Source organism: Schistocerca americana, chromosome 2 (assembly GCF_021461395.2).
Source record: "Schistocerca americana isolate TAMUIC-IGC-003095 chromosome 2, iqSchAmer2.1, whole genome shotgun sequence".
Lineage (NCBI taxonomy): Eukaryota > Metazoa > Arthropoda > Insecta > Orthoptera > Acrididae > Schistocerca > Schistocerca americana.
In genome coordinates, this window is record NC_060120.1 from 416,018,613 (window position 1) to 416,035,360 (window position 16,748).

Genomic DNA, 16,748 nt, shown 5'->3' on the forward strand with positions numbered 1-16,748 from the left:
AGTATTTGCACCATTGGTGATATTTGTTTTATGGGCTGTAGACTATGGTCTGAGGCATATTTTTCTGTGTAACATTTTGTTTCATGGTGCTAGAGACATGATCAGAAGCTACAAAAACTCGAAAGCAGTATCAAACCAAAACAAGCTCACACAAAGCTAAACTATTTGAAGGTATCCACACAACACTCATTTCAAGGCATCATAAAATTGCTGCATAAGATCGTGGAGTCGCACCATTGTGAGAGTCCTCCAAGAACTGTATACCACAGTATTTAGAGAATGAGCTTGATCATTTATGAACTGTTTTTAGAAGAAACAGCTAGTCTGATGGAGGTAAATAGGGCACTCCTCCCTAAAAGATCTGGAGCTTCTAGTGAAAAAGAGCTGAGTAAAGGGAAAATTTTCCTCTCATTCCTAAAAACAGTTACAGATAACAGTAGCAAAGTACTAAGAGGACACAATATTGACACAGTGATTAAACTAATGAGAAAGGTGTACAAATAATTAAACACTGCAGAGGCCCTATGCCCACCACTTGTCACAGCAGGAGTATATAAAATTCCTTGCACATGTGGTCAGTTGCACATAGAAACTACAAAAAAAAGCATTTACACCTAACTTAAGGATTGCAAAAGCGAGTGCAGTCTGAGAAATATGAATTAATCAGCAGTAGGAGACATCTATTGTATGAATAGGCCACAGAAATTCAAAAGCACAAAAACAATTTCAACAAAAAAGGAAGAGAATTGAAACTAGACAAGTTGTGGATTTAAATGCTACATAAAGCAAAAAGTGCCAATTGTTCTATGCTACCAGCTCATTAACAGACACTGGAATGACTTTTCAATCTTGGGCAGCAGTCTGGTGATGTCACAAACCAACTGTTTCGTGAATATGTATACAATATTCAGTTTTCTGAGCTTGTTTAAACTTGATATTGCTTTGGGTTTTTGTAGTCTTTGATGTGTCTACTACTAAGAGACAAAATGTTAGGTACAGGTTGTGAAATAGCACCCTTAGAACGGAAATAACCAACAATCTACAAATTTGTGGCAAGAGATGGAAGGAGTAGTTACAAGGTAAATGAATTAAACCTAGATTCATCTCCCTCTAAAACCCAAAAGACAACCCTCGTGAAGCAGTCAGGTAGAAAGAACATATTACCATGTCAGACACACAAGTAAGCCACATGATGTCAGGGAGATTTGAATGGTATTAAATATTACTCTTCACTACAGTACAGGTGCGACATCCATTGTCATGTTTCTCAGAAACCTTCCCAGTGATCATCCTGACATGTTATTCAGTCAGTTGTGCAAGACCCTAATGTAGCTTATACACTTCAATAATTACAACATGACCTTTGTCAATATTCTTCCTCTTACACTGGTGATATCACTGAGCAATGAAGTTGATCCAAATCTACTGGTTAATTCCTATTCACATTCCTCTCTTCAGCCTATAGCTCCACAAAATATTCTTAGGGTTATTGATACTTCGATTTCTAGGTTTGTATAGATCTTCTGCAATGTTCCTGTTAGGACTGAAGCAGACAGACTTGCATTGTTTCTGAAACCTCATATCTAATATAGCAGTTCTCAATTAAACCGACCATGTGACATGATTGTGTTGCAACCTGCAGTTCCCAGTTTACTCTAATTCTTTCTTTAGTACCGTTAAATCCGTTTTCAGATGAACTTTCTTTTCCTTTTTTGTTTCTTTTTGCATTCTTAAATTAAACATGTTGTGCTTTAGAGGCTCAAGCTACGTACACCATTCAGTAAATATTTTTGGTTGTTCAGAACACAAAAAAGCAGCTTTTCCCAGTGGAAAATAAATTTTGTTCCTCTTCAAGTGATACCTGAACAATCACAAAGTAGCCCTCAGTAACCATGGCTTTCATTGTTGAATTGTCCTACACACTAATGATAGGATATGAATAGAATGAATTTGTTTAGTGAACTTACCACATATTGAGTGTTAAGAATAAATGTTGTGTGATAATATGTGGTCTTCATAATTTATTTTGTTCTATGAACTATGTGCAGCAGTATTGTTGTTGTAATTGGTGAATGTTATGTTTTATTTACTATCCGGTGTTCATTCTGTTTCTGGTAGAATGAGTGATGAAACAGTTCATAATACATCACAGACACTAGATGCAACTCTGTATTAGAAAGTAAAGTAAAGATGAAGCACATCATACCTACAGTCTTCCTCACTTCTCCCAAGGTTATTCCACCATCCACCCAAACTAGTAAATGTCTTGGTCCATCTTGGTCTCCTAACCCATTGTCACATGGATCATATTTCTATAACAGGTTTGATCACCATGTCCTATTCCAGTCCTGTTGCAGGCATGTATTACCATATCAGAGACAAGGCCACCTGTGAAACTGTTAATGGGATACCAGTTATGCTCCAACATTTGCACAGCCTTTTAGGTGGATGCATGACAAACAACCATCTGTCCTCAATTTCATGACTGCTTTACAAACCATGCCATCTGGCTCTTCCCCTAACTATCCCCTCCTCTGATAACAGCTTCTCGCAATTAAAATGGTGGCAATTGCCCCCACAACTCATCCTTTCACCCAGCAGTCCTCTAGGCCACTGTCCCATACACATTTCCACACCTGTCCCCGTGCTTCACACTTCAACCCAGTAATCTATACTCACACTTTTCTCTTCATCCTTGGTTCTTTCTTCCTCAGTCCTCTGCCCCACCCATCCATCCAGCTCAGTCTTTCACATCACTGGTTGGCGCTTACAGTTAACTTACTTTTACAAAGACAAGCTCACCTGTGCCATGTTCGTGTTCCATTCTCTTGCAGCCCTTCCCTCCAGTCCAAAACACAACCTTCCCTCCACCAATTCCATTTCCCTCCGTTTTCCTCTTGCTCACACCTTCCATCACTGTCCCTCAGTCCAGCATGTGGGACGTGCAGTCATGTGTGTGTGTGTGTGTGTGTGTGTGTGTGTGTGTGTGTGTGTGTGTGTGTGTGTGTTTTTGCTGTTGGCAAGCGGGGTGCACTCAGCCCTTGTGGTGCAAACTGAGGAGCTACTTGATTGAGAAGTTGAGGCTCCGGTCTCGGAAACTGGCATATGGCCGGGAGAGTGATATGCTGACCATATGCCCCTCCACATCCGCATCCAGTGATGCCTGTGGGCCGAGGATGACACGGCGGCCTGTCGGTACTGTTGGGCCTTCGTAGCCTGTTCGGATGGAGTTTCAGTTACCTGGAGTCCTGCCCTTATTTGTATTCCAACTAAGATTTTCCCGTGGTTACCTTAAATCGAAGAGTGCAAATTTCTAATGGTTCTTTTGAAAAAAAAAACATGGTTGTCTTCATTCTTATCCTTCCCCAACTGATCTTATGTTTCATTATAGAAAAACTAAAGTTTGTTCTATTCTAGAACTGATTTATTTTTTGTGCATCTCCCCGTACACCATAAGGCTACACACTTACTTTTTGTTTATACAAACTAACATGGTATTGAATAAACTTTTGAACTTCAGTGCTATATTGTTTGCATCATTATACAAGATCTGTGAAGTTCATATTTTGTTTGTATGCAGCATTTATGTAAATGAGTTTACTGCAATTTAAGTTTTATATGCCAAGATAGTTTTCTGAACTATTGTGTCTAAACTAAATTTACCAGTCTCCAAAAATAATGAAAATAAAATTTTCTGTTTTCAGTCGATCTTGAGGCTGACATTTCACAGCTTGAGGCACCAACATTCACAACTATCAACCGAGGTCCTCCGGAACCTATGTTACGACTTCGATGGGACCATCGTGTTAGCCTTATGGGTGAAAAGGTTCTCAACCCCATGATTCACTGTTGTGATAAATGTTTGAAGCCAATTCTGATTTATGGCAGAATGGTATGTATAAATTGCAGACTGATGAACATAAATATAAACCAGTAAGGAAAGTTCCATCAGAATGTAAATAATTTAGGAGTAGAGGAGACTTCTCATCGAAAGAGAGGCGTTGAGTCCGAGCACATGCAAAAAAAAAAAAAATTGCTAACTTTCATTATAAGTTATTTGTTGAACTAGAGTGCAAATGCACATGCGGGCCCGGGTGTGCGCCCCCCCCCCCCCCCCCCCCACACACACACACACACACACACACACACACACAAAATGTGCCTGCTGTAGACAATGTCCTGAGATTGCATTTCAACGGGTGGACTAGGGGGTGGGGTGGGTGGAGGTAGAGAGAGAGATGGCAGACAGGAAGAGGGATTGGGGATGGTTATTTAGCTGAGAGGAAGGCAGCAGCTTTGCTGGCTAGGTGTGTGGAAGGGAGGGGTGGCAGGTGATGAGCTAGAAGAGTGGTACATGCATGGATATTGCAGGCAGTGAGGTGTGGCACATGATGAAGGTGATGTGGAGGAATGGTTTGGGGTAGGGTGACAGGACAAAGGAAGAAGAAACTGTTCATGCAGTGTGTGAGGTACTGGATTAGTGGAGATTGAGGCCAGTAGGGTTAGGATAGTGAATGTTGTTTTGCAATGATAACTCCCATGCTTCAAAAAAGCGTGTGGTGGAGGGAAGGATCCGTATAGCCCGGGTTGTGAAGCACCCATTAAACTCAAGCATGTTTGCCACTGTGAGACTGCTTTACACTGGGGCAGTTGCCATTGATTGTGGTGGACAACTGGTTGGCATACCAACATAGTTATGTAGTGATAGCACTGGTGTATTACATGGCTGCTTTCACAGGTAGCTCTGTCTATGATGGGACAGGGTGAGGGTTTGACAGGAGTGGAGTATAAAGAGCAAAGTGTATTGATTGGGCAGGTCTCGCTTCAGGATCTTCCACAGGAATATATCCCCTGTGGCAAGGTTTGGGAGTGAAAGTAGCACAGTGATGGACCAGTATGTAGTTTGAGTGTGTGACAAAATGTCACTTTAGGATGGTTGAGAATGATCTTGGGATATTCCTCTTTTCTGAACATGATGATGGTCAAATCCCTGGCGAAGGTTATGGCTAAGTTGTTCCATTGCGGATTAGGTTTGGAGGGGGGGGGGGGGGGGGGGGGGTTAATGCCTGTCTGTGAAGGCCCTGGTGAGATCTTCAGCACACTGGGCGAGGAAATTCTCTGTCGGGATGTAGAAGTCAACAAAATGGAAGATGGCATGTTCGGTTGAGGAGGACAAGGTGAAGTGGATTTCATTGAATAGTAAGAGAGAGAGGCATTCCTCATGCACACATTCACATATGGCTCAAAACTAAATTACACTCAGTTCAGAGTGATGATATTTCCACAGAAATACCAGATCCAAAAAAAGATAGACTGCTGTTTTATACTGTTGCCAAAAGTATGGTGCATAGAATGTGGTGTTAGGAACCTGCATGGCAGACAACAAACTCACAAAAAATTATCCCAGATAATATTTGTGGAACTCACACTGGTGACTACGCTAGCCTCAATACAGATGCCGTAAACCAGGTGATAGAGGTCACACAGCTACAGTGAGAATGAGAAATGTCAACATTGAAATCGATATCAGATGGAGTGTGCTACATTTGTCTTTTGTTATCAAAACCATTTGAATCACCTATTAACATGGTCTATTGCAGTTTTGTCAAATCAGTCGCGTACATACACAAACACGTCACCAAAGTCAGCGTTCAGCAGCAGTATTCGGTATCGATAGTTCCAGAGTGTGCCTGCATGAAGTTCAGTTTCAGATAGGTCAGTATATCAGCAACAATAAGACTCTGTCTCCCCTGCGGGTTCGGGGGTTAGACTAGACCCGCGGTATTCCTGCCTGTCGTAAGAGGCGACTAAAAGGAGTCTCAAAAATTTCGGTCTTATGTGATGGTCCCCTCTCGGGTTTGACCTCCATCTTTCTAAATTCTTCTGAAGAGCGAGCCAATTGGGGAAGAGTGCCTTACATGGTGCACTGTATCCGTTGTGCATTGAGACCTTCAGCCGGCTTTCTCATCATCGCAATGCTGTCCCGCTCGTTTTCCATCTCTTGGGCGAGGATACCTTCCTGGGTGCGATTACCACTATGCACTGTGCAGTGTTGCTTTTTGTTGAGTCAACGATCTTGGACATTTTTGCACCTAAGATACAGCATGGTAGCCAGTCCGTTGTGGTGGGGCCACCATGTACCCTGTTGGCTGTAGCCACCTGACAACACAGGGATCACTTTGCTGATGCCTGCGCCGTTAACTCCCCATGAATGCCAAGGAGTAGATGCCTATCTCCCTGGGGCATCGGGACTCCCGGCAATGGCCATCCTGCCAGGTGGCACCCGTGGGGAGGGCCCTTGATTGGAGTGGGTGGCATCAGGGCGGATGACCCGCAATGAAGTGTGGTACATCATCTCTCGCTGGTGGCCAGCCACCAGCAGTCTCTAAGCGTTCTCGGGCTCAATTTAATGCTCAGAAATACGATCAGAAAATGTTCCCCTCCCTGGCCACACTGTGGGAGGAGCGTAAGCCTCAGGATGGCAGTGACAATTATTCACGCTGGTTCCTGGTTTGTACGAGAGCTGATGGGGAGTCTTTCATGTCCACCAAGCCTCAGTTCTTCGTAGAGCATTTAGAGGACAAGTTTGGGGAGGTGGAGGGTTTGTCCAAAATGCCCTCTGGGTCAGTTTTGATAAAAACGGCATCCTCTGCCCAGTCACGAAGGTTACTTGCCTGTGACAAGTTGGGGGATGTTAATGTTACCATCACACCACATATGAGTTTAAATATGGTCCAGGGTATTATTTTCCAGAGGGACTCTGCCACACACCGTCAGGTGGCTTGCGGAGTATGGATGTTGATGTAGATGTAGACCTACTTTTTTAGTTTGATGACGAGCTGCGCGCCAACTTAGAGCGGCGAGGTGTGCATTTCGTCCGGCGCGTTCAAGGGATAATCAGGTTGCTACCAGTGCCTTCACCTTGGCCTTCGAGGGTGATACGTTACCGGAAATGTCAAGGTGACGGTCTACCAGTGTGATGTCAAGCCCTATATCCCTCCCCCAGTGCGGTGCTTCAAGTGCTGGAAGTTTGGCCATATGTCTTCCCGCTGTACTTCCAGCCTCACATGTCGAGATTGCGGACGCCATTCACATTCCAATACTCCATGTGCCCTGCCTCCCATCTGTGTCAACTGCGGAGAGCATCATTCACCTTGCTCATCAGACTGCAGGATCTTACAGAAAGAGCGAAAAGTCATGGAATATAAGACCCTGGACCGACTGATCTGTAGTGAGGCTAAGAGGAAATATGACCGACTACATCCTGTGAGAATGACATCTTCCTACAGCGCTGCTACAACAACCGTGCTAGCCCCATCAGTTCTGAGAATTCCAGCCGGATCGATGAGCTGTACAACTCCACATGCCCCCTTGCCCGTGGGGGGCCTCTACCCACCCTCTTGCTCCTGCGCCACCTACCTCGGGAGCAACACCCTCCCACCCATCGGGGACGACCGTCCCCGCTTCTCAGTCGGAGAAGCGTCCAATTTCTTCAGCTACTCTCGCTCGAAAGTGGTCCCTTGGGTCCCTCCCTTCCCAGGTTGCCACCAGCGGGAAGGATGACGCCCGACAGTGGCATAAGTTCCTACCAGCGGCTGGTCGTAGGGCTTCGCGATCCTCCTCCATCCCGGAGACTGAATCGGTGAAGCCCTCCCATCCGGTGAAACCCAAGGTTCAGCGAGAGAAGTCCAAGAGAAAGACCTCTAAGGCCAAAGAACTTGCAGTGGCACCCACCCCACTGTACCCTTCGAGCTCTGCGTCTGACAATGAGGTGGAGATCCTGGCGTCTGTTGAGGACCTTGATCTAGCCGGTCCCTCAGACACCATGGATAGCACTTGGACAGGTGCTCAGTCGGTGGCAGCAGGTGACCCAGCGGCATAATCTGCCTCCCCAGTCCCTTCACGCCTTTCTCAGCCATGTACAACACAATCCTCCAGTGGAACTGCAGCAGTTTCTTCCACCATCTAGCTGAGCTCCGACAACATCTCAGCCTTCACCCTTTCCTCTGTATTGCTTTTCAAGAAACTTGGTTTCCGGCAATGCGAACCCCCGCCCTTCGTGGCTATCGGGGTTATTATAGGAACCTGGCAGCTTATGAAAGAGTATCCGGTGGCATCTGCATCTATGTCCTTCACTCCCTTCACAGCAAGTCTGTCCCTCTACAAACACCTTTAGAGGCTGTCGCTGTTCGGGTGTGGACGCCACAGGCTGTTACTGTCTGCAGTCTTTATCTTCCACCGGATGGTGATGTCTCGCAGCATGTCCTGGCTGCGCTGATAGCCCAATTGCCGCCACCTTTCCTGTTGCTGGGAGACTTCAGCACCCATAACCCTCTGTGGGGTGGGTCAGTGGCAACAGGTCGAGGTGCCACAGTTGAGAATGTATTGACACAGCTCGACCTTTCCATTTTAAATGATGGTGCCTTCACACATTTCAGTGTGGTGCATGGCACGTACTCTGCCATCGACCTTTCGATCTGCAGCCCTAGCCTCTTACCATCTGTCCAGTGGAGTGTGCATGACGACCTATGTGGTAGCGACCACTTTCCGATCTTTCTGCCACTGCCACAGCATCACTCTTCTGGGCGCCCTTGCAGATGGGCTATGAATAAGGCTGACTGGGACTTGTTCTCCTCCACCCCCGCCATTGAGCCTCTTTCTAATGAAGCCGTTGATGCGGTGGTTCATTCGGTCACCCCCGGCATCGTTACTGCCGCAGAATCTGCCATTCCCCGTTCTTCTGGGTGCTCTTGGCGGAGGACTGTGCCTTGGTGGTCGCCTGCGATCGCCGAGGCGATTAAAGATCGCATGCGGGCACTCCAGCGTCGCAAGTGGCATCCCTCATTAGAAAACCTCATCGCCTTTAAACGGCTCCGTGCACGGGCCCGCTGAATCATTCGCCAACACAAGCAGGAGTACTGGGAACAGTATGTCTCCACCATTGGCCTCCAAATCTCTCCATCGCAGGTTTGGGCCAAGATTAGGCGCCTCTATGGCTATCGGACCCCTGTCAGCGTCCCTGCCCTCTCACTGAATGGAGCAGTTTGTACTGACTCTGACATAATTGCAAACCGCTTAACAGACCATTTTGCTCTCTGTTCCGCTTCTGTGAATTACCCACTGGCCTTCCGCTCCATAAAAGAGCGGTTGGAACGTCAGAACCTTTCATTTCACACCCGCCATCCTGAATCCTACAATGTTCCATTCAGTGAGTGGGAATTCCACAGTGCCCTAGCCACTTGCCCTGATACGGCTCCCGGGCCAGATCGCATCCACTGTCAGATGCTGAAACATCTCTCAGTGGACTGCCAACAAGGCCTCCTCGTCCTTTACAACCATATCTGGGTCGAGGGTGAGTTTCCATCACAATGGCGGGAAGGCATTGTTATCCCCGTTTTGAAACCTGGCAAGAACCCATTGGAGGTGGACAGCTACCGCCCCATTAGCCTCACCAATGTTCTTTCCAAGTTGTCCTCTGCCGGCTGCTCATTTGGCACACACGGATGACGCACGGCCACTTATTGCACCGTGTGGACCCACCTCTATGTCGCTGCGGATCGGTTGTGATGGTGGTCCACATTTTGTTGGAGTGTCCCCTTTTAGCTGTGCTCAGGCAGACGTTCGCACTGCCTGACATGCTCCCTGCCCTTTTAACAAATGACACTGCCATGGCAGGCTTAGTTTTGCGTTTTATTCGGGCAGGGGGTTTTTATCACTTAATCTGAGTGTTTGTTTTGTTTTTTTGTTTTGAGTCTGGCCTTTGGCCTACGATTTTAGACTGAGTTTTAGTGTGTTTATCAGTGGCTGGCTTTTCCTTTTTTGTCTCTATGGTCAGCCAACCACTGTCACACTCTGTATGATTTTACTTCTTTTTGTCTGATCTCTGTCTGAGTCTTTCTTGTCCTGTGTCGTCTGTTGTCGACTCCATCCTTCGTTTTTATTCTGTGTGGGTGTTTGCACTTCTGGAGAAAGGGACTGATGACCATCGCAGTCTGGTCCCTTCAATCTCACAAACAAACCAACCAACCAGTAAGACTCTGTGACACATTTTGAATTCTTAATTCACAGTTAGCATCCCAGTGTTGTTAATCTCAGTGTTCACTTTGAAAATGGACTAGTCAGTTTCACAGAAGAGAATTCATGAATGTGGATGGAAAAAGGAATATCTGGCATTTCTGTGCAAATGACATCATCAGTTTGAGGTGAGTGTATTGTAGTTTTGAGCCATAAGACAGTGTATGCATGAGGAATGGCTCTCTTTTACTATTCAATTGAATCTGCTTCAGCTGGTCCTCCTCAACTTGACATGCCACCTTCCGACATTAACTTGTACATCTCTGGTGTCTCCAGCTGCACTTGTGACCATATTAAGCATACTAACCACCAACAGTATTTGCATCTCAACTGATGCTGCCCCTTCCACACACAAAAAATCACTTCCCCCACAACATGGGCACACATGGGTGGCTTATCTGCAGAAATGACAGAGAATTTCCTTGCCCAGTGTGCTGAAGGTCTTAAAAGGTCCCCCACAGACAGGCACTAACCATCCCACCCTCTCCCCAACCTCCAAATCCACCCCACCCCACCCTCTCCCCAACCTCCAAATCCACCCCACCCCACCCCAAACCTTGTCCGCAAACAGTTTTTCTGTGCCGTATCCTCATACACCCCCAGTCCTTCCACCACCTCAGCTACAGCCCCTTGTCACTCAATATCATCCTGCAGGGGAACAACTAGCAGTATCCTTCACCTGGGATTTGACTATCCGTCATCTATCAACATGCTGCACCAGCATGTGCAACACTAACAGCATTTTTAATGCTGTGTCAAAACATTGTTTTACACAGAAGTACCAAAGTAATATAATGGAATGCCACATCAAAAAAATTGCAACATCGTAAACAAGGCGCATTAGTTGAAGGCTATAAGAATCTGTATTCATCTGCTGCATTGCAACGCATATACACAGTACATCCAAATGACAACAAATGCTACTATTTGAGAATTCTGTTGATAACTGCCAACAGCCCACCTTTGTTTGCAAATTTGAGAACTATTGATGGCTTGGAATGCCAGATATACAGCGAAGCTTGCTAAAAACTTCATTTATTCGAAAATTGCCAACATTGGGAAATTTACATTGTCAGCAGTCATCTGTGATAAATACAACCATTCCTCCCTATCTTTGGGACCACTGTTTGCCACACAACATTATAACAATCTGTGGTAAAAATTCAAAATCCCGAGAGGATTTGAGAAAAGACTTTTGGCTTCATATTTGTACCATTAGCGACAACAAGATCATTCCGTTTTCAGACAAAATTTTCTATGAGGCTCTGATAGAATATGAAAACATATGCTTAACCAGAAACAACAAAACACTCATTCAAGTTGGAGTTTTTGCACCACAAAATTCTGTATGTTATTATTATGATTGAGATTTATTGAGAAAACAGTTATTTCACACGAATGCCTGGCGCACATTTGTCGAAGCAGATAAACGGCAAATCCTGAGTTACAGCTGAGAAATTGACCTATGACACAGTAACAAATATGGTGGCTATTGACAGAGGAAGCCTTTTTATTAAGGCACACTGCGGCACAGGTGAAACCCTCTTCAGCTCTTTGCAATTAGCTCAAAGTTGCTCTCAATGTGAAACTGCTTTGGCTCTTGGGTCATTAGGTATTGTGGATACATTATTGGATGGTAGATAGACAGTGCAGTCAACCCTCAGAATTCTGTTGAATATGAAATTTGCTGAAGCTCAAATGTGTAATATTTCCAAAGGTTATGGCATGGGTAATGTGCTGCAAACTTGCAAACTGATTGTACGATATGAATGCACCACACCACATAACATTTGAACTCCTCAAGATCTATGAGCAATTGCAAACCCAGTAAGTGGAGGTATCATCTTTTCAGTAGATGGCTTCCGATAGACCCTACCAGTAATATCAAAATTACACTACCTGATGAACTCGGTACTTGCCTCAGAGTGTCATGTCTTTGCAGACATATGCAGAAACCTACGTAAAAGACGAATATGCACATTCATTGGCAGTGCAATGCTTCAAAACAGCTGAGGACATTGGTAATGGGAAAGTACAAGTTGGTACAGACACAAAGTACACGTCATATCAGTTGAACTTTGTTCCAATTATCAAACAAGTATTCAGAAAGTTTTGCTGCCACTTACAAAAATCACTAATGGCTTTGCAAACATGCTATTTTGGCAGAAAAAAGACTATGTCAATTCAGTCAGCTACACAATCCACAAACAAATTGCAGGCATCTAGTCACCTACAAGTCAGTTGACCGTGTCATGAATGCAGATGAAATTTTAGATTATCCAATTGAGTTTTTAAATTCATTGTATCTTTCTTCTGTGCCATTGCACTATTTGTCGATCAAATCGGCACACCAGTAATTCTTTTGTGCAACATTAATCCATGGCAGTTTTGCAGTGAAACCAGCCTCGCTGTCAGCAAAACTGATGCCAAATATCGAAGTGACAATTATGAAAGGGAAGTCAAAAGGAGATGATGTGCTCATTCCACATATTCCTGTCATTCCTATTGATGTGCCATTTGATTTCAAATGACTGCAATTCCCTGTTTGCCTTTCATTCTCAGAGTCCATCAATAAGGTGCAAGGTCATTTGCTTCAAGTGTTCTGTTTAAGCCTGGAAAATTCATACTTCTCACATGGGCAATTATGTGTTACATGATTTGCTAGCAAAAAAAAAATGATTCTGCAGAAGACAGAAAGACCAAAAATTCTGTATTTCCTAAAAAACTTGCATAAACTTTTTCAAATTTTATGTAATCCATAAAAAATCATAGTCTTTCATTTATTTTGTACACGTCAATATGTCTGTTCTGTATGTGAGTACCTGTATGTGTGAGGTATTGCAAGGCATGCTTGGCACAGCTAATAATTAGTGTTCTTAGTTTAATTGTTCTCTCATATAAAGAGAAGATCAATGTCTAAAATTGTATGAGAAAGCAAGTTGAGTACAATTCTTTCAGTTACTATCTTTAATGTACTATTAATTTGGCCTATGTTACAGTCTGTTTTCCCAAAGCTGGGGCTGTACCGAATAGGTTCGAAATAAATGATGTCATTGAGTGGCTATCATTTAATCACATTCAGGTGATACACAGAAACAGGTAATCATTGAAAGTAAAATTCAGAATACAAAATTGTGCTCTTGTATCCACAATTAAACTGGTATGTTGCAAATTGATGCATAATGTAGTCAACAACAAACACAGAAAAGATCGTAAAATCAGAATAACCCAGTAAATAATTATCTTTTAATTTATTTCAGGTCTTGTGATGTGGTTACTTTAATTTTATATGATTGTACTCAAATAGGTTTCCCTATATCAGATAAATAAATCCTTGCTGCTCTCATAAAAAAATCCCATTTTTTATTGGTCTCAAATCAGATATTTTATTACCAGTTTTAATTTTATTGGTCACATGTTGCTGAGTTTCAAGTGTGTGTGTGTGTGTGTGTGTGTGTGTGTGTGTGTGTGTGTGCGCGCGCTCCTTTTCTATTTTATTTAAATAAAAAAATTAAAAAACGGCTGTTGGTCATTAAAGTTTCTCACACTGCACTTCAGTATAGCATTAATATTAAACTGTTGTTTGGTTTGAAATTAGCTTAGTTTCTTGTGGTGAGAGAGAGGTTATATTTTTATTGCACTTTGGCTATTATAGCAGTGATATCTGATAGAAAGAAAAATATTTACTTGATGCTTGAAATACTGATTTCCAGAATCCCGTTTCTCTTTTCTAAGTTGGGCATAATAATTCATTATTTTTCTACAACAGATACCATGCAAGCATGTTTTCTGCCTATCCTGTGCAAAGCGCGAGGACAAAGTCTGTCCACGTTGTATGGAAAAAGTAACCAGAGTTGAGCAGACAGGTCTGGGAACTGTTTTTATGTGCACACATGGTGGTACGCGCTATGGAAACACGGGTTGCAGAAGAACATATCTTTCACAACGTGATCTGCAGGTAAGTTTCTGGTTAATTGAGCTGCTAAATTTCTGCAAATAATGATCCATTGTCAACAATGTGGATGGGAGAGATTGCTGCACACCACACAGTGGAGGCATTGAGCCACAGACAGGCACAAGAAAACATATGTGTAGGTGCAGATTGAAGCGAAGAATGAAAATTTGTACCAAGGCCAGGAATCTGCAGTGCACTAGGGAGATGCGCTAATCAGTGTTCCACCCTGGGGCAGTGGTTTTGCACAGATTACCCTAGCACACCTCCCTCCTCAATCCAAACTCCCATTCACACCTCAGCCCGCTTGGTACAGATTTTCATTCGTCGCTTCAGTCTGCATATATACATCACAGGTATGCAAGACATGAAAAGGTCTCTAGAAGCATATACACTGAAGTGCCAAAGAAACTGGTATAGGCATACATATTCTAATACAGGGATGTGTAAACAGGCAGAATACGATGCTGCTGTCGGCAACACCTATATAAGACAAATAGTGTCTAGCAAAGTTGTTAGATTGGTTACGGCTGCTACAATGGCAGGTTATCAAGATTTAAGTGAGTTTGAAAGTGGTGTTATAGTCGGCACATGAGTGATGGGACACAGTGTCTCTGAGATAGCAATGATGTGGGGATTTTTCCGTATGACCATTTAACAAGTGTACCATGAATATCAGGAATCTGGTAAAACACCAAATTTCTGATATTGCTGTGGTTGGAAAAAGATTCTGCAAGAACAGGACCAACAGCAACTGAAGAGAATCGTTCAACGTGACATAAGTGTAACCCTTCTGCTAATTACTGCAGATTTCGATGCTGGGCCATAAACAAAGAGTCATTGTGTGAATCATTCAACGAAACATCATCGATATGGGGTTTCAGAGCCAAAGACCCATTTGTGTACCCTTGATGACTGCACGACACAAAGCTTTATGCCTCGCCTTTGTATAGGCATGGAGACAACCTCATGAATCCAGGGATCCTGCAGGTCAGCAGGAGACTGTTCAAGCTGGTGGGGGCTCTGAAATGATGTAGGGCGTATGCAGGTGGAGTGATATGGGACCCTAATACATCTAGATACAGTTCTGACAGGTGACACATACGTAAGCATCCTGTCTGATCACTTGCATCCATTCATGTCCATTATGCATTCCGACGAACTTGGGCAATTCCAGCAGGACAATGCTACACCCCACACATCCAGAAGTGCTACAGAGTGTTTAAACTGTTGTGAGTTTAAACACGTCTGCTGGCCACCAAACACCCCTGACATGAACATTATTGAGCATATCTGGGATGCCTTGCAATGTGCTGTTCAGAAGAGATATCCACCGATTTATGGGCAGCCCTCCAGGATTCATGGTGTCAGTTCCCTCCAGCACTACTTCAGACATCAGTCAAGTTCAATGCACATCGTGTTGTGGCACTTCTACATACTCGCAGGGGCCCTACATGATATTAGGCAGGTGTACCAGTTTCTTTGGCTCTTCAGTGTAGTTTCATTGATTAAAGCACAAGTTGGCAGAGACACAAGCAGCAATAGGGAAGTAACAGATTTTGTGACTTTTAAGAGTTCCTAACCAGGTGCGAATTGTGTAGTGTCATCTGTGTGCTTTGTTAGTTTTCTTTTTGGATTTCTATGTGTTTATTTAATAATTAATAGACACCGTTTCCGCTTTTTTGTTTGTGTTGGCATGTAAACTGATTTTGTGACATATTACAAGTTACTAACCAGGAGCGAATTATTTAGTCTCACCTAGTGTTTTGGTTGTTAAGTTTATGAATCTCTGCGTGTAAATCTGATTTATTAGACACAGTTCTTGTATTTTCATCAGTGTTTATAACAGAGTTCTGTAGCACATGTCAGTAGTCCTTCGTTTGTCTGTGTAATTTAGTTTTCCACAGTCTTTAATATGGATAGGGACTGTGATTGCTGTTTGTGGATGCGAGCCAAGTTGGTGACACTTCGCTCTCAGCTCCAGGCTTCAGTTACACAGCTTGAAGCTGCAAGTGGATGGGCTGGGCATCATTGTTGTGGGCTGCCCTTGGGGATCCAGTGGACGTCCAGCATGACTCAGAAGTCCACCAACTGGTCCACACCGGGGGCCAGTTCAGTTACTGCTTGCTCTCCTCACCCATGATCGAGTGGAAGGTCGCCTCATGGCGTGGCAGGTGGTTAATGACTTCCCCAGGGGCCAAATGTAAGGCGTCCCCAGTTTTTCTGACAAACAGGTTCCAGATGCTGTCTGTGGCTGGCAGTCCCTCTGCCAGATGCAGTTTCAAAGGAAACCTCTCAGCCTGCAGTGTATGGGCAATCACAGGGGGTGGAATTATTGGCAGTTGGGAGCTCCAATGTTAGGCGAGTTATAGAACCCCTGAGGGACATGGGGGCCAAGGTGGGGAAGAAAGCGATTGTGCACTCTCTGTGCATATTTGGTGGAGTGGGTCCTTCCAGGTTCCATGAAGTGCACAGGGTGCAGCAGACTGCAGGTGGAGACTCACATCAGTATCAATGATGTGTGTCTCTTTGGATCAGGAGAGATTCTCTGGTTTCGAGCTGCTAACAGGAGCTGTGAGAGGTGAAAGCAGAACTCACCATTTGCAGCATAATCGACAGGACCAATTGTGGACCTCTGGCACAGAGCTGAGTGGAGGGTCTGAATCAGAGGCTCAGATGGTTTTGCAAACATGTAGGCTGCAGATTCCTTGACTTGCTCCAA

General features: G+C 44.2%; 1 protein-coding gene across 3 annotated transcripts in view; it reads left to right on the forward strand.

The window, feature by feature from the left end:
• Positions 1-16,748, forward strand: part of LOC124595647 (E3 ubiquitin-protein ligase Hakai) — a 69,761-nt gene that overhangs the window by 41,544 nt on the left and 11,469 nt on the right. For all 3 annotated transcript variants that reach the window (XM_047134482.1, XM_047134483.1, XM_047134484.1), the window contains exons 4-5: positions 3,705-3,892; positions 13,844-14,032. In XM_047134482.1, the coding sequence (XP_046990438.1) occupies positions 3,705-3,892; positions 13,844-14,032 (377 nt within the window). The remainder of the gene's footprint in view (positions 1-3,704; positions 3,893-13,843; positions 14,033-16,748) is intronic.